Below are 21,667 nucleotides of genomic sequence, written 5' to 3' on the forward strand. Positions count from 1 at the left end.
AGAGCCCGCCATGATCCATGGAAAGGTTCACAAGGACGTCCCCAAGTAGCCCCATCTCCTTCACCAGACAGTTCACCAGCTGATTGCCTTTGGTCAGTGACAAGCTGTGGTACCTCACTGCATCACTGCTTCGTTCCTAAAGGCTTTTCTTTAACACAAAATCCTGGTATGTTGAAGATACCTGTCATTCGTCAATGGCTGATTTCGGGGTGATGGTATCATGAACACTGATAGAGCATGGAGGGATGTGTTCACCCATTCATGCCCTAGCACCAGGATAAGCAAAAGCCATGCTGCAGAATTCCATGAGAAAGCAAATTACGAGAATCCAAGAGCCGAAAGGCTTTCCTTTGGCAAAAGCAAATATTTGAGGAAGGATCGTGAGCAATGAAGGAGATCTTTCCCTTGCAGTGAATCACCAAATCCCGCTCAGGGTGAAGCACATGTAGATGTGCTGTAGGCAAATGTTGGTGAGCTCACACTGCCAGGTTATCACCGAGGCTTTTAGGGAAGGGACGAGGAGCCTCCTCCTCCTCCTCTGCAGCTCTTCATTCTGTTGGTGCCCCAGGAAAGGTGCAGTGCCCCCCTGCTGACACAAGGCTCTGGCAATGCCGGGTTGCTGCCAGAGGTCTGTGGTGGGGATGAAACCACAGCAGTACCTAGGTTCTCAGTGAGGACAGGAAGACTTTATTCCATAATAACAAAGCCTATCCTCTAGTCTTACTCAAGCCTTATGTCTCATGAATGTAGCAGCAAGACTTTATCACTTGAAATGTTAGGACTAGGGTGTTACCAGCGTTTGCACTGGTTGCATTTACCTGGGCCCTCACACCAAGTGTGCATAACACCTCCTGGCTGCATGGAGAGAGGACTTGGGTGCTCTTCATTCATTTCCTAAAGCATTGGGCCTCTGTAATTTGCAGATACTACAGCAATATGTATTTATATATTAACATCTTGTGCGAAAACACATTAGAAAAGGGATTTAGAGCATGCAGAACCAGTGGGTACCAGCAATGTGTGTGCAGTCTGTGGTGCCTGAAAAAGGCCCAGATGTGTGGAAACAGACCAAAACTAACCATAATGCACAATAAAAGTGGTCTAAGGGACAAGGAAGGGTGATTTAGTATCGCTCAGGTTTGAACTTTGCTGTCTCTGGCATGCCAGGAAGGATGCATCACCTCTGGGATGATTGCATGACCAGGAGTGACAGTATCTGCTATGAAAGGGCACCCCAGTGAATTCAGCAAGTTTCATCAACAAGAAACATGTAATTCCTCAGAATCTGGACAGACTCATCACGGTTTCAGGTGGGGTTTATTTACAGTAATTGTAACAGATTTCCACACAACTTACTACTGTCAGTAAATTACACAGTACACGCATGACCCTTTTTCTATTCAGCAACCACGTATCTCGTGTAGGAACTGTTCCTGTACTGATAAGGCACAAAATATCATCTCAAAAGGAAACACAGATTTCTAAGGCCTGACATACCTGCTAGGACCTGTTCTTGGGAGCATTTCTCACCCTCTGAACCTCATTTCAGCCAGATCACACAGCAGCAGCAGCCACATAAGACTGAGCCCAGATATATGGGCACTGCTCTGCAGCATTGACTACACCAGAGTCATTCCAGCACTCATTAATATACATTCTCTATAAAAAAAAATGATAATTTAAGCAGTATTTTTATGAAATGATCATAGTTTATGTCTGCAGCAAGAGAAACCCTATGAGATCTTCCTTGGAGAGCATCCTTTGATAGAAGGCATCTACGTGAGTGCTGTGCTCATTTGATCAACCTTGATATTTCCACCTTCATGCAAGGTTCTGCTGATGCATTCACCTACATACCCTGTTGGTAAAACACCCAGTGTCTGACTGAACACAGCTGCAGTCAGTGGGATTCTGCAGTGGTACAGCACATTGTCTTCCTGCGCACCACTGGTGTGTGCAACGTGCCAGCAGCTTCCTTAGCCCCAGCCTCTGGTGGGCTGTTAACACCTTCTGCTCTCTGAGAGTTCTCCATCCAATCTAGCAGGATGTCCAGCTCACCCAGGGATTTCATTGCTGCAGATGTGACATTTAGCTGAAAGGATATAAAGGATCCAGTTGTAAGCAAAGATGAGTACAACCCATTGTAAGAAGAATCTGAATTGAATTACCAATTATAAGCCTTAGTCACCAACTTACCCCTTCATAATTTGCAAGTATTTGCTTAAATTTCTCAGTGGATTCCTCCCCACACATGCATTTGTTTTGCTCATGCTAAAAAAATAACAGAGAATTAATTTATTTGAGGGGTTAATTGCAAACAAATAAGAAATAAGCTGGAAATCGCAGCCTGACACCTTGTTAAACCGTGGAAAAGATCCTTAAATCAGACTTCAGCAAAGAACAGAGTTTACTTCAACAGGCAGAGGGACAGGATAAATATTGTTCTTGAGAACTAACGTGGGAGTTTGCTGATGAGTGGGCAAGTATAAAAACTTCCCAGCGAGCAGATGCGCTCCTCACATCATGCTGCTTTGTGTCCTTGTTAAAACCATCTTTATAAATAGGCTGCATCTTTATGTTTAGGTTTATTTATACACCAAGTACGAGGAGGGGAAACTAAACTGGTGCAATACCCAAGACTTACACACTGCCTGAGCGTCCTCTTCATGCTGAGGAAGGAGTTGGCTATGCTGCTGATCTTTCGGTTGATGTATGAATCCTCGGTCTTGCAGTGCTTGAAGACTTTGTCCACGTAGAAGTTGAAGAGGTGATGGGTGATGCAGCACCTATCTGAAGACTTAAGGAATAAAATCCATTTATAAAAGGTCTTCCAAAGTGCTAGACACAGATAATGACCCACTTTTCTGTCCTCATCTCGTCTCTAACATCAAGCATGGCAGCTGAGCACAGGGGTTATGTTTTGATTCAGATAAAGCTTTTCTCAGTGGTGCTTGATGTAAACCGGTTATATACATAGGGAATTATTTCAGACTGCTTCTGCAGCAGTTCCATCCTCAGCAAGCCTCATTGAGTCAACAAAATAAATAGCTGATTTCCCTGCCCGTGGCAGGGGCTTGGAACTGGATGATCTCTAAGGTCCCTTCCAACCCAAACCATTCTTTGTAACTAGGTGTAAGAGCCTGAGACCTGAAGCAGTGGCCCATGTCTAGAACTTTAGAGTGTAAGAGAGCTGAACAATACTTAGTTATAATATATTTCACCTCCCAAGATCACATTCACCCACTTCTGGCTTCTAGAATAGCTTTCCAGCCAAACCCTGATTCACTTTGCTATGCTTCTGCTGATCGAGGCAGCGCGGAGTGCAGCGAAGGCTTCTGTAACTGGAGCATCACATGCAACAACAAGAAGAAAATCTCTGCCCACCGTTCCTGGAAAGACAGTCAAGGTGAAAGCCCCGGAGCAGGAACTGGCAGTGGGACACCCACCTCCTTTCACATACGTGATCCACATCACTTTATCCTCCCTGACCTGCCTGGTGTCTGTGTTTCGTAGAAACTTAGAAGTAGTCACGGTGTTGAACAACTTCCTCAGAAGCCCTGAGCTTCACCTCATCACCGGTATCAGGATGCTAGCTGGCCAGCATCATTCAGAGAAGAACTGGAGACATGATAAGGACACCTACCTTAACCTTGTGCAGAGAGTGCGGGTGGGACAAAATGCTCAGGGTCCTGATGGGGTCTCTGGCTTGCTGCATGGGACAAGACAGAGATGGCGATGGACATGCCGGCTCCAGAGGGGCTTCGGGAGCCACCGACTAAAGAGCTTCCCCAGCCCTATAAGAGTATGGGGCATTACTTACAATGTTGGCTTTAATTGCAGTGAAGCCAAGCCTGATCTCAGCCGTGCTCATTGAAACCCTGCAGCGTCCGAAGTGGAAGATGCTGTTCCCAGCTGTCGGCATCAGATTCAACCAGCACGACACGGAGAAGAGGCAGAGGAACAAGTGGGATCCCTTCATGCTGCTGCAGGATGCCAGCACAGACCTGCTCAAGGAAGACAATACTGCCTCGTTATCTTCCCTAAATAACACAAGTGTGATGCTTGTGAAAATGCACATATTTTATATAGCACTTGTACATGCACACATGTATTAACCCCCCACACACTGACTGGTATATCCTACCCATTGCTTTTTTATCTCCCATGTGCAAGAGGGAAAATCAACCAACCCCAAGTATTAAACAGAAGGTTTCAAAAGAAGAAAAAAGCAGTTAAATATTGCATGTAAATAGAAAGTTATTAAAAGGAAACTAATCATAAAAGTAAATACAGATAAATTGCATTACTGCAGCAGGAGGTAACTGCAACTGAGAGCAGCAGATCCCAAAGTCTGATCCCAAAAGAAATGCTTCCCCTTAAAAATACCATACTTCAAATGAAAGTTGTTAGCACTGAAAATTAAGGTTATTAATGAAAAACAAAACCCTTTTAGAGACACATTACAGGAATAAGAGGGAATATGCATAAAGACATAGAGTGTTTTACCTGGTTCTATGATGTAGTTCACACGTCTCGCTGGATTCTGACCTGAAGATCTCCGAAGAACGCGGTTTTATCCCGGTATCAGGAGGAAACAACTCCTGGATTGACTTTTGGAATTTTCCTTGCTTTTCCCAGCATGTATTTCCCTTTGTAATTTACTGAATTAATGAGCTAGTGAAAGGGACCAGCTCCCTCTCCCATAGGTGCTTCCGTCACCTACGGAGGCGGGAAATACTTGGCATTGTCGTGTCATCTTCCGTTTGGGAAGAAGGACTCAGACAAAAGGAGGGACCATCACGGGGGTTACATTCCCAAAAAGCCAAGCTTGGGTCCTCCCCCCAGCATAAACCCCATTGCCAAACCCCTCCTGGAACGGAGCCATCCCCAGCTCATCACAGAGGCGTTGGGATGCAGGAAGCTGAGCAGCAACCTCTCCCTGGGGATGCCAGTGGTCCAAACAGCCCAGGGCTCCTGGCAATAGGACACATGGTGCACTAGTAAAAATAGCATGATTCAGAAAGTTGGCAAGAAAGACCTTTCTCCATCACTGTCCTGGCACATGGGGCCTTCACCTGTCAGGTACAGGGAGCCCTACCCTCAGGCTTGCTCCTCAGGTGGATGGCCACTCATCTCCATCAGCACATCCCTGGTATTCAGAGACTGGGGATGTGAGAGGCAGGGCTTTGGGGTGACACAGCCAGAAGTCCCTTGGTTTTCAGGACCACCGGTGATCATAATGCACAGTCCGAAGTTATCAGCCTGCAGAAGGACAGAAACCTCACTCAAACCCGTGAGCATCCACCAGCCCAGGAGCAGCAGCAATGCTTTACCCACCAGCAAAGACTTTGACTGCAAAGCCTATGATTACCCTGCTGCAAGCATTACCTGCTGAGCAGAACTGATAGAGACAAGGCCCTTGAGCAGACCAGGCATGCTCTTGTATCAACATTTCAGATCCACACTGTCCCCAGGGATCCAGGTCTGCCAGCTGAGGCGTGCTGTCACATGAATGTGGCACTAACGGAGCAAAACCCAGGCTGGTTCACCACGCTGTTGGCTCTGAGGCCAGTTTGGTTGTTTCTGGTGATAGCAAAGTTCAACATACAAAGAAGAATGAGCAGTGTAAAAGCTTCTTCAACCACCTGTACCCAGGAGGGGAGGTTAGATGAACTTAGGGGACATGGAGATGGCAGAACACCTCTCTCTGAGTGAGAGCAGGAGCCTGAGCCTGTGGCTGTTGCAATGCAAGTGTCTGCTATGTGCCACTGCCTGTGGGCCGAGGCTGTTCTATAGAGATTTGCTGGGTGAGTAACTTATTGATAACCAAACTCAATGCTGAGCATATATCCATCACCAGGGGACAAGTAGGCAAATAGATTTTATGCCCAGGCGAGTCATAGGATTGCATATAGTGCTGCTGAAACTGCCCCAAAGGCAGCAACCATGCCTCCCTCACCCTTGTGCCTTCACACTGTCAAAGAGCCAAAAGGCAGGTCCAAACCTGCATTTGGCCATGCTGAGGTGTCAGAGGGATTCTCAGCAACCCAGGCTGGCAATCTCTGCCTTCCTCCCCCCATTCCCAGCTGCTGCCTGGAATTGCAGCGAAAGTTTCACTTGGAGCAGAGGAAGCGGCACCGCTGCGTTCCCCGGTTCCCGGTGCACACCCAGCCTTGGTGAGGAAAGCAGGGAAGAGGCAATGAGTTCCTACTTCATTATGTAAATTGCAGATGACAAGAAGGGATTTCTTCTCTTTTAGGGATTTTTCCTGTTGGTAACTGAGCTGCCTCTCAGGTCAGCCAAATGCCAGCAGGCAGCAGCCATGGGGTAAAAACTGCCAGGCTGCTGGAGGAAAGATGCTGGGGTGATACAGAAATGAGACTGAAATGTCATATTAGCAGGGTCGAGAGCCTTGCTCTGTTATAGACCTCTGCATGGTACCTGGGTGGGCACCCCTTGGCTTCTCCATCCTGTCAGTGACCATTTGAAAGCAGAGGCTATAGCATGACCCTTGCCATCAGGGCAAGGAGGAAATAACCATGGCAGCACAGGGGAAAACCATCCAGGTAGGTTTCAATTGGGGGTTTAAGTGTATGGACAATGATGGAAGTTGATTACCCCAAGTGCTGGACCTGTGGGAGGTCCAGAACCCCCACTTTGTGGAGCAGATGGGATGGCATCAGCAGGGATCTCAGCATGCATTGGACTAAGTCCCAGTGGAAGCGAATCATTCAGGCTTGGCTTTCCCAACAGCCTGCCTAAGGGAGGCTTTCACTTACCTGCCATGGAAATAGTCAATAAAACAGCAAGTTGTTCCTCGTGTGTTCTGGGAAGGAAGAGGAAAAGGAGAAACAGGGATTTCTGAACCATGGCAGTGTGATGATGCAGACGAGCTCAGATGGCAAAATGGGAACTGACTCCCTGAGGGACTCTCAGCATAATTAAGCCTTTTGGTTACTGCAGGGTTGGGAGTGTGCAGGGAGCAGGGATGTGGCCCTCTCCCTGGGAAACCTTCCAGCCAATGCGAGAGGGCTCCTCCCTTGGGATTTTAAGAGTAGTTAAGCCCCGAATAACAAGCAAAGGCAGCACAGAGAGTTGTTAGCCAGCTGCCAGAACGACCCCCATTTATCATTAGCTTGACTGAGAAATCATTTGGACAAACCCATGGCGAGCATGGGCTCACATCTGCAGTGATACAACTCCAAAAGGCACAGGAGGGGTTAGCAGTTCCATGGGGCCAAAGGGAACGTCCCCGGTGCACCCTGGAAAACCACTCTTGGAGCTGCCTCTTGGACTGCTCCAGCCCTTGGCAGCTCTGACTGCTGCCAGGAACAGTGCTCTGGATCCTGCCAAGGGTAGCATCACCCCGCTGTGCAGCGCTGCTGGGTAGCAGCAATGCCTCAGCAGCAGCAGGAAGCACCAGGCCACCGGCTTGCTGAAGTGACTGACAAAGCAGAGGTTCCTGAGGAGTCCATGGCAGGAGATGAGGCACTCACTCACAGACAGCCAGTTACACCAGGGAAACTCAGCAGCCGCTCCCAGCCCTGCTCCAGCATCATGGATTCACTTCCCATGCGCTTCTGCAGCGCTGCTCAGCATCACCGGGTGCTGACCTGACTTTATTCATTTCAAAGAGCCAAAAGCTTTCAGTTTATCCTAAAAAAAACCTTAAAAATAGGCTATAGCCAAGCCGTTGGGATGCGAAGGAGCCAGGCTGTCAAGGACTGACCACAGGCACACGTTAACACCGGGCTTCCAGTAAAGTGTTTCAGAGTGATAAGGTACCGGTTTCAATAAGTGCATTTCAATGCACTTTCCTGCTAGAAGAAGTTGTGATAACGCTTTACAGACCATTCTTGGTTTGGCAGTCTTTTTCACTACTCATCTTTCACAGCAGCATCTCAGATTTGAAATGACAGAAGAGTGAATGCCAGAAATGCCTGCAGTAGTTTCAATAAAGGAGAAAATGAGACTTCATAACAAAGTCCAGCAACAACACCTGAGCTCAGGAACTCTTCCTGCCACCCTTCAGGAAGAGATCTGCCAAAACAACCAGCTCAGCCACCTGAAACAAAAATGCTTGTAGGATTTTACATCCCTCCTGGTAATCCTGTGGCTCACCAAAACCCCCACCAAAGGACCATAACACTGTGTCCACACGCAGAAGAAAAACCTACTTGGGTTTATGCACTAGAGCCATTTCTCCTATACTTGCAGTGGTGTGAACTGGCAGGCAGACCTACCCTAATCATAGCTGGGTGCTCTGACTGCAGCAGTGGTGCTCATCCTCAGCCCCTTCAAAGTCAGAGGTTAATTGTCAAGCAGTCACCTGGACCTCCAGTTCAGAGCCCATTTCAAATCCCATTTGAATAAGTGAGAACATGGCATGGTCTTCTTGAACCCCAGGGATTCACACCAGCATCCAGATGGATGTCACCCGTTGTCATTCTTTCTGCACTGGCAAGCAAAGCCTCCCAAAGCCTGACTGCTCTTCCCTGCCTTCATTAGCACAGTTCATAACTGACAGAAACCAGGAGCTGGATAAACCAAAAGCTTTTGGCTATTCAAAATGAATAAAGTCAGGCCAGCACCAGATGACGCCAGGCAGCACCGTAGAAACGCATGGGAAGTGAATCCACGATGCTGGAGCAGGACTGGGAGCAGCTGCTGGGTTTCCCCGTTGGAACCACAGGCAGTGAGCAGGCTCCCCAGCCCTGCACTCCCTTGGCCCCAGCTCTTTGCATTTTGTCTGCAGCGCTGCTGCCAAAAGTGAGAAAAAAGAATTGTTTTTCTCAGTAAACTCAACAAATGACTCAGAGAAGTCGGCGCAGTTATCGCCCGATCGATGCGGTACATCGTGTGCCCTCTCCTCAGGCACGTTTCTAACCATAACCACTCGAACAGCTCTGAAAGTCAGACTCTCAATACTGCCTTTTAGGGAGCAAAGCACCGGCTCAGCTTAAGGAAATGCAGCTTTTATTCATCCCAGCTCAAGAGATGCCCAAACCTTCTGTTTTCCAGGATCTCTTCCGGAGTGGCTCATGGTGTGCAGGGCTCTTAGCAGCTTTAGGACATCCCCTTGCAGGCAGAGCAGCTCCTTTCCCAGGGCTGAGGGAGAACGTCCCCCATCCTGATGTAGGGCATTACCCATGACTGTCTCTCTGGGTCTGATTCTGCCATCCCCTGTTACCTGCAGCCCATCCCAGCATGTCCCCAGGTGCACGTCTCACCACAAAGGGGACAGGACAGAGCCACCACCCCCAGGGAGCATCACCCCTTGCAGTGGGTGGCCCCAGGCTCACCCCATCCTCACTGTGCATGTCCTAAGCCAGGTCCATGCCACAGAAAATAAGTCTCAGCCACCACCTTGCTGAGGCAGACGTGACACTCATCTGTGTGACTCACCCAATGGCAGCGCTGCCAAGCCAGGATTTCACCCAAAGAGGGTAAAGAAACCTGTACAAAGCATAGTGCTTTTGGGGTTTTTCCCCCCTCTAAGACTCACCTTTGTGGAAAGGGAAAAGCGTGGTGGAGGATCTCAGACACCAACACATCTCTTCTGCAGAAAACCATGCATTTAGTCACTGGAGTGGGGTTTGAAGGTTAGCTTCTTGCTTCCCTTGATCAAATGTGAGCTCATATTTTGGTTATCATAAATGGCATCTTCCCCAAAGGGAAACGCATACGGCAGGTCTTTACAGTTTGATAACACTGCTAAAGAGCAGCTCTTCATAGTGTTCCTTCAACTGTCCAGCCCTTGGGCTTCAGCATGTGCTCAGAAAAGGGCAAGTCCAGCTCAAACCCAGGAGCTCTGTGTGATGCCAGGGACCAGCCCAAAGGAGGCCAATGCATCACTGCTCAATTCAGGAACTGGCTGGAGAATCCAAGTGCTCTTGGGAAGTTTCCACCCCCAAAACTGCAAGAGCCCAGGAGTTATGTGAAAGGTTTGGATTCCAACTGCCTGGGAGAGAAACCTGGAGAGGGGCTTTGGGCAAGAGCCTGTAGGGACAGGCCAAGGGGAATGGCTTTAACCTGCCAGAGGGGAGACTGAGATGAGCTCTGAGGCAGAAGCTCTTCCCTGTGAGGGTGCTGAGGCGCTGGCACAGGGAGCCCAGAGAAGCTGTGGCTGCCCCATCCCTGGCAGTGCTCAAGGCCAGGTTGGACACAGGGGCTTGGAGCAAGCTGCTCCAGTGGAAGGGGTCCCTTCCCTGTTGGACACAGGGGTTGGAGCTGGAGGAGCTTTGAGGTCCCTTCAACCCAAACCAGGCTGGGATTCTTTACGTTTCAAAGACTCAAATCTGCCGATGAGATTAAACACGGGCTTCAATGAATGAGGCTTTTTCAGTTCCCAGGAGGTTTCAGAAGCCCTTTTGATGTGGCCATCTGACATGTTAGCAGTTGGGCTTCTCTGAGCAAATGTCATGCTGGAGTATAGAAAACACTGAAGCACAACCCAGATTTGGGGCTGCCTGAGGAGCACCTTGCTGGCCTGCAATGGGTGCTGGGGGACCAAGACTGCACGGAGAAAGGGAACTCTCTTGAAAGGTCCTTCCGAGGGAGATGCCTGCATTGGTATGTATGACAAATGCCCCACGAGAACCCCTGTGCAACTGAGATTTGTTCCCTTTGCCTGCACCTGATTTTTAACCTTTTTCTCTCTTGCATTTAACACCACGCTCAGAATTCACATTACCTGCCAATGTGATGCTTCACTTGTCCCTGAACTCCTCTGGACATGGGGTTCTGCTGTTGACAGAGCAAGTTTGCACCTTGGAAAGTGGGCAACCTCTGAGAGACCTGAGACAGAGAACCAAAGAGGAGGTAAAAACAGAATTAGCCAGAATTGAAGCAAATAGCTTACTCCAAGGATAGGGATGTTTCACAGTGAGGCTGGGGATCCCCAGCTGAAGCCCATGGATGCTCCCCTGACTCACAGCAGCTTGTATGGACAGTGCTGGGGTGCTGCTCCCCACCGATGGGCTCTTCTTTGGAAAAGGCTTGTTCATGGTTACAAAACCAAACTTGAAGTTCTGTGAGCATCCAAATGAAGTCGCAGAACACGGCACCAGTTCGCAGGCACCGGCTGCAGCCCATAGAGGTTGAAAAGGAAGAATGATCACACAGAATATAACGATAGCATGGGGACAGTGATCTGGGTTAGTCATCTAGTTAAGCAGTAGCAGAGCAAAGGCTTTAACATACACAACACACAGGTAGCAAGGTCCCTAAGGCTCAGAGGGGCTGCTTCTTATGGGAATAGCAAAGCATCCCTAATTCCTCCTCCAAAGCTTGAGACAGAGCTCTGCATGGTGGGGTTATTTGGATAATCACAGCAATGCCCAGGAGAGAGAAACATCCATCTCATCCGCTGAGAAACATCCATCCCATCTGCCGTCAACAGCACCAACACCATGGCACCGGCACCAGAGCAGGGTCTGCTGAAGTGCACGGTCCTGTCACCCAGCTCTCCTGCTCCTCCCATCCTGATTTTTGGAAGAACTAGAAACACAGGGCATTTGTTAGAAACCTGGGCTTGGCCTGGGATCTGAGCAAGAGATCTGAACCCCTCAGCACCTGGGTTTGCCCAGGGGGTGAAACATGCTGATGGTGCAGGCAATAAATGATGCCTAATAGAGGAGAAACTGAGTGCTTGCTGCTATCAGCTCAGGTTTTGGATGATCTGGGGAGCAAATGAATCACTCCAATAGCCAGTCAGAGCTGGCTTAGATTTAGCTTTCACCAAAACTGAAACTTGCACATCAGTACAGTAGCTGTGGATTCTGTACGTAACCCAGCTCCTGAACACAGGTTTCGGTTTTGCCTGGGGTAATGTTGCCCTGAGCACATCTTAGCTCAGGACTTGAATCAGTCTCAATTTCACAGCCATGAGGGGCCGAACCTGGTTTCATCGGTGCTGGATGAATGAGAACCCATGTGGAGGCACCCAGAGGGCCCCAGTGCAAGGGTGAGGGTAAGGATAGGGAGGGTGAGGGCAGCAGAAAGGGCCCTTGCCCTCACAGCCACTCAGCTTCCCTATTTCCTACTCTGTTTGGTATTACATGGTCATGAACACGTCGAGAACCAGCTTGACCCCAGGAGATCCCCATTCCCACCACAGCCCAGGCAGTTGGAGGACACACACCGAAGTGTCCATGGGAAGGGCTTGGAACTGGATGAGCTTTAAGGTCCCTTCAACCCCAGCCACTCTAGGAGTCATGATTCCTTCCATGAGCGTGGCTCTTACCTTTGACTTCAGATTTTCAGCAAACCCTTGCTGCCAGCCCCTTCCGAGGAGCAGGCGCTGAAATGCCCATCCCTCCCTTCCCGAAAGGCAGGAGACCGCCAGCAGAGGAAGTTCGCTTCAGATCTTGTTTTCTTCTTCTGTTTTTAACACCATTTCCAGTGAGAGGGGGTTTCCACCATTCACATTTATCTTCCACTTCCTAGTTACAGCCCTCAAAACCTCCATGGAAAGCAATAAACAATAAACAGGACAAAAGTGCCCGATGCCATTGCTGAATCTTCCTCGGGTTCCCATGAAGAGAGGACTCCGAGGCAAACTGCTGGGGCCGCACAATGAGACCAGCACCGAGCAGACATGGGGCAGACACTGGAGGGGATAAGGTCGTACCCCTGGGAGCAAGGTGATTTCAGCAATAGCTTTTCAATCTGCTGAACTTTACTGCTTTCATAACCCAAGGTCACGATTATTTTGGGTCTTGGTACTTCAGATGCTTTCCAGGAGAAAGAGCCAGGTTGTATCACCCCCTCTCTGTAAAATAAAAGAAGGGAAGATGAAACAGAAGGGGGATCTGAGCACAGGGAGGTACAAAGTTGGGAACAAAACCCTCTGAAACTGCTGAGAAGCACATCTGATGGAATCGCTGCTTACATGAGGCCAATCTCGGATCATTCTTCCTCCCCCTCCCCATGGCACAACTGGCTGTGCTGAGGCTGTTCATTAGAAAATCCTCAACTTAAAATAAGCAAATTCCATGGAAAAAAAAAAAAGAAAAAAAAGAAAAAGACTTTCTAGCAATTCTATTTTATTGCAGGTTTTCTCTGGAAGGGCAGTGTCAGCAGCTGATTGTTCTGGGAATCTGCATCATGAAACTTGTTCCCTTTGCTTGGGCTCATCAGAGGAGCCTCCAAAATGTTCCAGTTGAATAGAGCCATCAGTAGATGTTCTCTGGTTGAGTAACACAGTGCTCGGAGCCTGGGCTTCATCCTGGACAGACTGGTTCACAGGGGAGCCCCAGGGGCCACAGTCTTTTCACACCAACGATTTCGGAGCAGAAAGCCACAGTGGGGCATGTGGGAAACCCCCCGGCAGCACCAGGGATGCTGCAGCATCCCTCAGAGCATCACGTGCCATCACGTGTGGCATCGCCAGCCATGGCACATGCTTCATTGCGTGGTGTGGGGTGGAAAAGAAAGCCCAGGATTTCCCAACCCCTCAGCACCATGTGAAAAACCACCCCAAAACTCCACCACGGAGTGAGCCAGCCTGTGCTTGGCTTTGGGGACAAGGACTGAAATTGCCTCTGTAAGTCACCCTGACAGTCACATTACGCTTCTGAGCAGCTGGTTTGCACTATCTGATTTCTCAAACCGTGATAACCACTTTCTGTCTTATGACCATTCCTAGTTATACATAACTTGTGTTTGTATTACTGGTCAGAGAGTTGATGCTAAATCATGACAAAGACAATATTCTCCAGGAGATCCACACAAGCCACTAATACCAAAACTAGAAACTCTTCAGAACAGCACTTGTGAAATGATCTGTTCAAGAGATCAAGGCAATTATGTTGCTCACAATGCTCAAAACAAAAGGCAGTGAAGAGGTATTTGGGTAAGTCAAAATGGACCATTATATTCAGGGGATTTTAAATACTTTTACCTTCTTTAACTTACCTGCAAACAAACTCAGCTGAGAAAGCTTCATTAGAATCCAGGAATCACATCATCATTTGGGCTGGAAAAGACCTTTAAAGTCATCAAGTCCAACCAACTGCCAAGTCCACCACTAACTCATACCCTTAAGCACCACATCTACATGTCTTTTCAATACTTCTAGGTATGGTGACTCCAGCACTTCCCCAGGCAGCCTATTCCAGTCCTTGCCAAGCCTTTCCACAATGAAATTGTTCCTAATATCCAATCTAAACTTTCCCTGTTGCAATTGGAGGCCATTCTCTCTTGTCCTACCATTTGTTACTTGGGAGGAGAGACTGATCCCCATCTCTCTACAGCCTCCTTCCAAGTAGCTATAGAGAGCAATAAGGTATGCAATTAAAAGAGTGCAAATACTCCTCAGTTAAATTAATCACCCAAACACATGAGAGGCAGTCTCCATTACTCGATACTTTCAGGTGACAATTCCAGCTTCATTTAGATTAAATAGACGTTCTGGACCTGCTAAAAACTTACATAAGGCTCCCTCGATGTCATATTGGAAGTCACAGCAGAGATCACCACAACATCTTCTACACATGATCAATAACCTCTTTCTGGACACTTAGATGTTACAAGGCACATCAATGACATGGGTTAAATTTCCAAAGGGTGACTTGGGATTTACCTGTTGGGGCTGATGATGAGTCACATTGTAAGTCTTGGCAAGGGTGCTAGAAAGCAGCTTTCCAGAAGTGAGAAATCCAGCGTCATGCCTTGCCAGCAAAAAGCAGCAGTCCCCTGCATGCTTTGCCCATCAGGAACTGTTAGTCATCGGCAACGGGGCTGCCGAGAGGGCAAACACCACTGCTTCAAAACCGCTCTTCACACAAGGTGAATTCAAAGCCACCACGCCCCTGCCTCCCCAAAACGTCACTGCTTGCAGAGGGATGAGAAATGGGGAATTTCTGAAAAGGAAAGGAAGGAATGCACCATTATGGCTGTATCTAGAATAGCGCATAAAATACGCAATGTTCCTTTGTCTGAAAGCAATGACAGAGACCAAGAAGAGGAAGAAAATGTACAAACTTGCCCACATGTTGCTAACAACCATAAGAAACAACCCCGGAGTCATGGAAGGCCAGGCTGGATGGGTTTCTGGGCAACCTGATCTAGTTGATGATCTTCCTGCTCATGAGAGGGCTGGACTAGATGACATCTGAAGGTCCCTTCCAGCCCAAACTGTTCTATGATTCTAAGTAAGCTACACACACAGGCAGCCCCTTTAACACAAAGGATGAGATGCCACCTTGCTCCAGGACCCCTGCAGAGCCCAAGCCCAGCTAGCGCTGGCTGCGCAGGACCACATCCAGGACGAAGCTTTCCACATGGCACGCTGTGGGGGAAAAGCACTTGCCTGAATGCCTCTGCTTTGCTGCAGAAAGGCAATTCCGCTTGTCCTGAGGAGTATTTCTTGAGAACCACACCACCCATAGAGGTCCGTGGGAGGTGGGGTAAAAGTGCATGAATGGCTTTTGAGTAACACACTTTCCTTCCTGAAATGATCTGCTTGGCAAACATGAAAGCTGTTTCCTAAAGGGCTCAGAACGACACCCACATCCCCCGGACACTCTTTAGGAAAAGGTGCTTTATTCATTCATGCAACCGCTTCGTAACGCTGCGGAGTCAATGCATTTCCACAGCAGTAAGCACGAGTGAGTCAGAGCGAAACTGCACCGTCAAGATCTCTGACATGGCAAAGGAAACCCAGGTAAACAGAGCAGAGTATCGGCCCTGCGCAAGCCAGAGTTTCCTTTGTGGAATGGACACATCTGGCTTACGCTCGTAACCAAAACCAAACCCAAAGCAGGTTCCAAAACAGGGAGGAGGGAATTGCACAAGGGTGAGAACAGCTCTGCACGCTCCGGGTGGCAAGCTGAAATGACTTCATGGAGACCCACAGGCTGCTCAAAATAGGAGAGGTTTGGAAATGAGAGCTCAGCTCCTTGGCGGGAAGGGAGGAAGGAGGGCTCCGGGTGCCGTGCTGTGGCTGCACCGGCTCCTGCAGACGAGATTCCCGTGTGGCCAAAGACCCTGTGCTTGGATCCCACAAAGGTACCAGCACCTGAGCCTGTGGACGGGGCTGAGAGGGACCCCTTTGCTGCAGGGGACCTGGCTTACAGAGACGTGCCTGGGGCTGCAGCCTTCACTGAAAGGAGCAGGTTTAGCTCTGGGCTATGGAGCTGGTTTAGCTCTCGGCTTTACCCCAGGCTGCATGCAGACCCACTCCAGGGCACTGCTCCTGACAGCAGCTCACCCACTGGCCTTCCCACATCAGTTTTGATGAAACCTAAACAGCCAGGGGGTTGGGGCTGGATGAGCTTTAAGGTCCCTTCAACCCAAACCATTCCATGAGCCTATGAAAGAAGCAAAGAATCTCCCAGGGTGGGAGCCAGCAGGGAAAGGTGGGATTCTCCCAATGGAAACAGGTTGAGTTTAAAGTTAACCACTTTTGTCTGAGCCATGGACTGGTCCTGCTCTTCTCCTTTCTCACAGCTTCTGCTGGTGGTAGGGGGAGAAACTGCACTGCTGCATTTAGAGCAGGGGAAATAAAATGGGTCACCAAATAAATGACACACGCTGTGATTCAGCTGACGAAGTGTGCCTGCAGTGATTCACTGGGAGCAGGCCTCCCCCGCTCCTCTAGAAGGGGCAACATCAACAACAAAAGAAAACAAATCAGAACACAAAATCCCATGTTGTCTCCTCCTCAAACCCTTTGATTACTGATGTTTCACTCCCTTTACTCTTACTCATGCATACGCACACCAGACATTCCTTACTTCCTCCCCTAAAAATACAATCTAAATAAGACTAAATATATGGTCACAAACAGGACTTTGCATTTTCCAGCTTTTGGTTTTTTTGCAACAAATTGCTTCACAGGGGATTGCAAACTGAACTCAAGGAAGTTCAATGCAGGGAAAGTGATGAGAATTGAACTGATTTGTCCAAAGGAATGGACCTGAGGCAGGCTGGGCAGAATGTGCTATTTCAAAGTAGCAGGGGAGCTTTCAGAGAAAATCCTGATTTCAGAGAATCCAAATTCGTCTCCCCTTTCACTTTCATGGATAAGGGATTGCCAGTGAAATCTTTATCACAAGGAAGCAGGGGGGAGGCGTACCAACACATACAAAGAGAGCAGGAAAGGGGGAAAGCGGAAGAGAGACGTCAGAAGAGTTATCTTCCATTCTGAAACGGTAATTTTATCAGAGCTGGGACAATAAGTCCCAGTGAACACAGTACACCCAGTTCGCAGAGCCAGCACTGGGCTCCTTGGATAGGGTTTGGGTCTATTTCTAGGAAATGAAATAGGATTTTAAAGCAGAAACATGAATAGCCATGACCTGCTAATACACTTCAGCTCTGCACACCAATAGTGGCTCAAACCCTGCTCCAGGGATGCAGCCATGCAGCTTAAGGGACACGAGCAGCAGCACATCCCACATCCCAGCCAGCCTGGGCTTTCCCACTGCATCCCAGCCCATCAAAGACCTAATCCCAGCAGCATTCAGACACAACACCAGCGGAAGTTTGGGAGCACAGCCTTGGAGCCTGCTGAAGGCAGAGCGAACTCATTGACTTCAGCAGGTATAGGCATTAACTGGGAAAAAACACATATTAAAGCTTGAGATTTAAGTATCCTATTATCTGTTTTATATGTGTATATATATATATATTATATGAATTTGCAGCATAGCATTAGAATGCCAAAAGGGGAGGCAGTGCATTGATGCCGGTTCACTAAAAGCAATGCTGCTGATCTATGCATGGTGCTGGGGATCCTCAGTGCAGGCTTGATAGGGGCAGGTTTAAAAACAGAAACACTTTATCCCCTCCTAACAATAAGGCATTCACCTAAAAATGCAGTGTGAGAAGCAGCAATAACCTCACACAGCGCCTTGTCCTCTCTGCATTATTTCTGAAGCTTTCCCCTTCAGCCACATTTAAATTTACAAGAAGCAAGCAATGACAAAAACAAAAAATGCAGAGTCTAAGCACAAAAAGATTTGATGGGGTGTGAGGAGAGGAGGGAGGTCAAGAGAACAGGAAACCCAAGATGACGGGAAACCCAAGTGACATTTTGTTTTAATGAATGACTTAAAACCCCAATATTGCTCGCCAGGAAATGGGGAGAGGAAACGGAGAGATGTTTTGAGAGTATAAATTAGGGGCTCCATCAAGGTGAAGGCTGCAGATCTGCTTCGATTCCCCTCCTGGGAAATTCAGCCGAGAGCTGGACCAAGCTTTCCTCTTGCACCATGCAGCCCTGCTCCTCAGCCCTGGCCTTGCTGCTCCTGGCTGCCTGCACCCTGCCTACCAGCAGCTCCCCGGCTGAGCCCAGCTGCCTGCACTTCCCAGAGCTCCTGCCTGCAAAGCTGAAGGAGCTGAGGATGAAGTTTGAGGAAATCAAGGATTACTTTGTGAGTAGAAGCCTGCAAGTCCCATCTCCTCCTTGCTCTGCTGTGTGCTGTGGGGTGAGGGGGAAGACGGCTTTCTTCCTAGCACAAGTTTGGTTGGGTGTTACGCGATGGGCTGATGGGGGTGAGCAGAAGTTGGGTTTCATTGCTTGCTGAGAGACAACATGCAAAGGTTTTCTTCCTAGTTTTAGTTACCATGAATTCAAGAGATTTCATAATGAAGCTTTGCCAACCTCACTAGCCAGACTTCCCCCTAAATGTTGCAGACAGAATCAATAGGAAGGAAATAGTCCCTTCTTCAAGGCAACAAGGTCCAGCCTTGCTGGAGAGAATGCTAGATGAAAAGGGAAATCTTTTGCTACAGACTTTTCCTTTGAAAGAACCACAAAAGCCTGAACATGGTATTTTAAGCCTGGAGAAACACTACAATAACTAGCACTTGCTTTGGTACCTGTGAAAGGTGACTGACAGGAGCCTCAGGGTTGCTGGGAAAGCAACACAAGATATACTCAGGGCATCAATGCTGATAGAGATGGCTGGTCACATCATTGCTGCTATTTTAGCTGCTCAGTGTGCTTTAGCAATAAAACAAGACTATTCTCCAGGTTAAACCTCAAGATAGTGTCATAGCCTGTATTTATCACCAAATGAGCACAGCCAAGACTTTAGATTTAAAGCTTGCTGTAAATCTTTCACTACGTGTTGGGAAGGAACATTTCTCACCTCTCAGGAAAGCTTGTAAATACCTTGGTGCTGCAGGGTGATGCTTTGGGTCTCTGGTCTTCTGCAGCTCTCTGGTCTTCCTGAGCTGATGGTGCAGAGGCACCACAAGAACAAATACCCTCTGCAGACCCCTTTTCCCCATTGACTTAAGAACTAGAGATCACAAAACCAGGGGGATTAAACCCTCCTGCCCCACTGAGCAGCCAGGCTGGGGCAGGTGCCTGGCTTCCAGGGGCTGCCATGACCTTGGGACCTATATGAAGAGCTGTTTGCATCAGCAACAGCCTCTTACATCAACACCCTCTGCAGCTGAGGAGGGTTTGCAGCACTGGCAGCAGCAGGAGGAGCCTCACACTAATGAAATCAGCAGCACTGATGTTTGTAAGGTCATTCTCTCGCTGTCCTGACCTAGCAGTAGTTGCACTGCAAGATTATTGGGAAGAAGTTCCTAACCATTCCATGGTCCTATGATTATTGACCAAGGAACTGGCGCACACCAGTACACCTGTAGCTGGTGTTACGGAGTTGGTTGCTCTTTGCTTCCGTGAGGCCATGAATGCAAAGCAAAATGATCGCTTGGAAATGTAACTCCTGTTCCCATTGCATCCTTCTACAGCAATCAAAAGATGATGAACTTAGCATCCAGCTGCTCAGCTCTGAACTGCTGGATGATTTTAAGGTAAGAATTACAATTCTTATCTAACCCCCTTATCCTTCTCCATCTTTTGGCCAGTGTTTTGTAACAAAGGAGGCAGATTGGAAACTGGGACATTTCCTAATGTCACATAAGGACAGTCCTCTAGGCACGCACTAACACATGTGCCTGCAGCAGGGCTGATGTGTGGCTCAGCACAGCTGCAGCGAGTGGTTCTAATGTGCTGCAAGTGCTCTGACACCACCCACATACCCCAGTGCTGGTGGCCAGCCCCACTGCAGTTACCTCCTTCCCTCCCAGGGGAGCTTCGGGTGCCAGTCGGTGTCGGAGATGATGCGGTTCTACACGGAGGAGGTCCTGCCCAGCGCCATGAGCACCAGCACGCACCACCAGCAGAGCATGGGTGACCTGGGCAACCTGCTGCTGAGCCTGAAGGCGACGATGAGGCGCTGTGTGAGTGGGGCTCAGCATCACGGGGTGGGGGGGGTGTGAAAGCAATGGTCCAGAGAGGCTGGGCCAGTCTTGGACCAGCAGCAGGATGGGGAGCAGGTGCTGGGTCTCTACAGGAGCAAAAGAACGAGTGTTAGGATGGTGTGGAGGAGCAGGCAGATCCCATAGGGATGAGGTTTCTCCTAGCCCCTACTCTCCAGCTTTCATCACTTAAATAACAGTGATTCAGAGGCTCTAAGGGGACGGGGGGTGGAGGGTCCGTCCCTTACCTGGGTGCGGGGCATCATCGGTCTGCAGCAACGCATCCTGAAACCGTGCCTGCTGTGACTGTAAGCCCATCACATGCCACAGGCTGAGTCAGATGGGAACAACCCTGCCCAGGGGCAGAGAGCACTGCAGGGCTTAAAGCAAGGGGCTGGGATAAGGCTCAGGGTCCCAGGCTGGGTCACACCGGGCTCCTTTCATCCGTTCATGGTGCAAAGCAGCCACGGTTACTGCCCCGAGAGCGCCATGGGGCAGGGGAAGGTGGAGAGCAGTGGGGCGGCAGTGACGAGGGCAGGAGGAGGGGAGAGCCGGCGCTGCACGGCCCGGGAAGGAAACAAGGAAACCCGTGTGGTTGAAGCCCTTGTTTTTGTCCCTTTGCAGCACAGATTCTTCACGTGCGAGAAGAGGAGCAAAACCATAAAGCACATCAAGGAGACGTTCGAGAAGGTGAGGTCCCCGCTCCCGTGGCTACGCTGGGTTGGGAGGAGCTGGTGTCACAAGCGAGGCAGCAGGGTTTCCTGCCGGCTTCAGCCTAACAGAGAACAGTTATACAGAATACGTGCTCAGTAATACAAAAACCTAAGGCAGGGAAACCCTGAGAGTGATGCTTGAAGGGCAGGTTGCCCTGAGGGGTTGGGCAGAGATGTCAGTGGAAGGGGACTGCATCTCGCGACCGCGCATCACTTCTGTCATCACGTCCAGACTTAGACTTGGCTTTCGCCTGCAGATGAATGAGAACGGAGTCTACAAGGCTATGGGAGAGTTTGACATTTTCATCAACTACATCGAAGAGTACTTGATGATGAAGAGAAGGAAGTGAAAACGCCTGCGGGTCTGCATCTTGCACACCAAACCCTGCTGGTTTGCCAGAAATCACCTTAGGCTGCACGAGCACGCGAGAGATTAAGTTATTTCTTAGGGTTCAGGTCACTCACTTCCAGTTTAGTGTTTAAAAACTGAATTTACTATTTATTACTTCCGATACCTCAGTGTTTTGTGTTTACAATGGCCTGTGGAGAAAGAGCTTGTAAAAATACTATTTATTGTTCACTATTCTAATGCTGGTTAGGATTGTGCTATTTTATTCATAGCTAAACACCCAATGCAGTGTCCTTCTAGGGAGCAGATCACGAGCAGAGCTTACCCTGAGCGCAGGTCCCTTGATCAGGAGCAATTCCAGCTCTGAAACAGAACAAGT

At 48.9% G+C, this 21,667-nt stretch overlaps 2 protein-coding genes across 3 annotated transcripts; one reads left to right on the top strand and one right to left on the bottom strand.

Annotated features, from left to right (window-relative positions):
- Positions 1-1,309: 1,309 nt before the first annotated feature.
- Positions 1,310-20,129, bottom strand: LOC134156967 (interleukin-20-like). Of its 2 annotated transcripts, XM_062605440.1 has the most exons (12): positions 20,041-20,129; positions 14,585-14,864; positions 12,684-13,978; positions 10,694-10,797; positions 9,506-9,554; positions 5,389-6,359; positions 4,507-5,262; positions 3,821-4,004; positions 3,644-3,709; positions 2,645-2,797; positions 2,197-2,271; positions 1,310-2,092 (listed from the first exon to the last, which is right to left on the bottom strand). In XM_062605440.1, the coding sequence occupies exons 8-12, from the start codon at positions 3,977-3,979 to the stop codon at positions 1,901-1,903; spliced, it is 645 nt and encodes a 214-aa protein (XP_062461424.1). In that variant the 5' UTR covers positions 3,980-4,004; positions 4,507-5,262; positions 5,389-6,359; positions 9,506-9,554; positions 10,694-10,797; positions 12,684-13,978; positions 14,585-14,864; positions 20,041-20,129; the 3' UTR covers positions 1,310-1,900. The 2 variants fall into 2 exon arrangements, with proteins under 2 accessions (XP_062461424.1, XP_062461422.1); XM_062605438.1 differs by lacking the exons at positions 4,507-5,262; positions 5,389-6,359; positions 9,506-9,554; ... (2 more) ...; positions 14,585-14,864; positions 20,041-20,129 and having other exon boundaries at positions 3,821-4,248.
- On the top strand, positions 18,097-21,391 carry IL10 (interleukin 10). Its single transcript, XM_062605442.1, has 5 exons — positions 18,097-18,380; positions 19,717-19,779; positions 20,056-20,208; positions 20,851-20,916; positions 21,197-21,391. The coding sequence occupies exons 1-5, from the start codon at positions 18,219-18,221 to the stop codon at positions 21,287-21,289; spliced, it is 537 nt and encodes a 178-aa protein (XP_062461426.1). The 5' UTR covers positions 18,097-18,218; the 3' UTR covers positions 21,290-21,391.
- Positions 21,392-21,667: the final 276 nt, after the last annotated feature.

This window comes from Pezoporus occidentalis, unplaced genomic scaffold (assembly GCF_034315485.1).
Source record: "Pezoporus occidentalis ecotype Australia unplaced genomic scaffold, CSIRO_AGI_Poc_V1 ctg92, whole genome shotgun sequence".
In the NCBI taxonomy this organism is placed as follows: domain Eukaryota; kingdom Metazoa; phylum Chordata; class Aves; order Psittaciformes; family Psittacidae; genus Pezoporus; species Pezoporus occidentalis.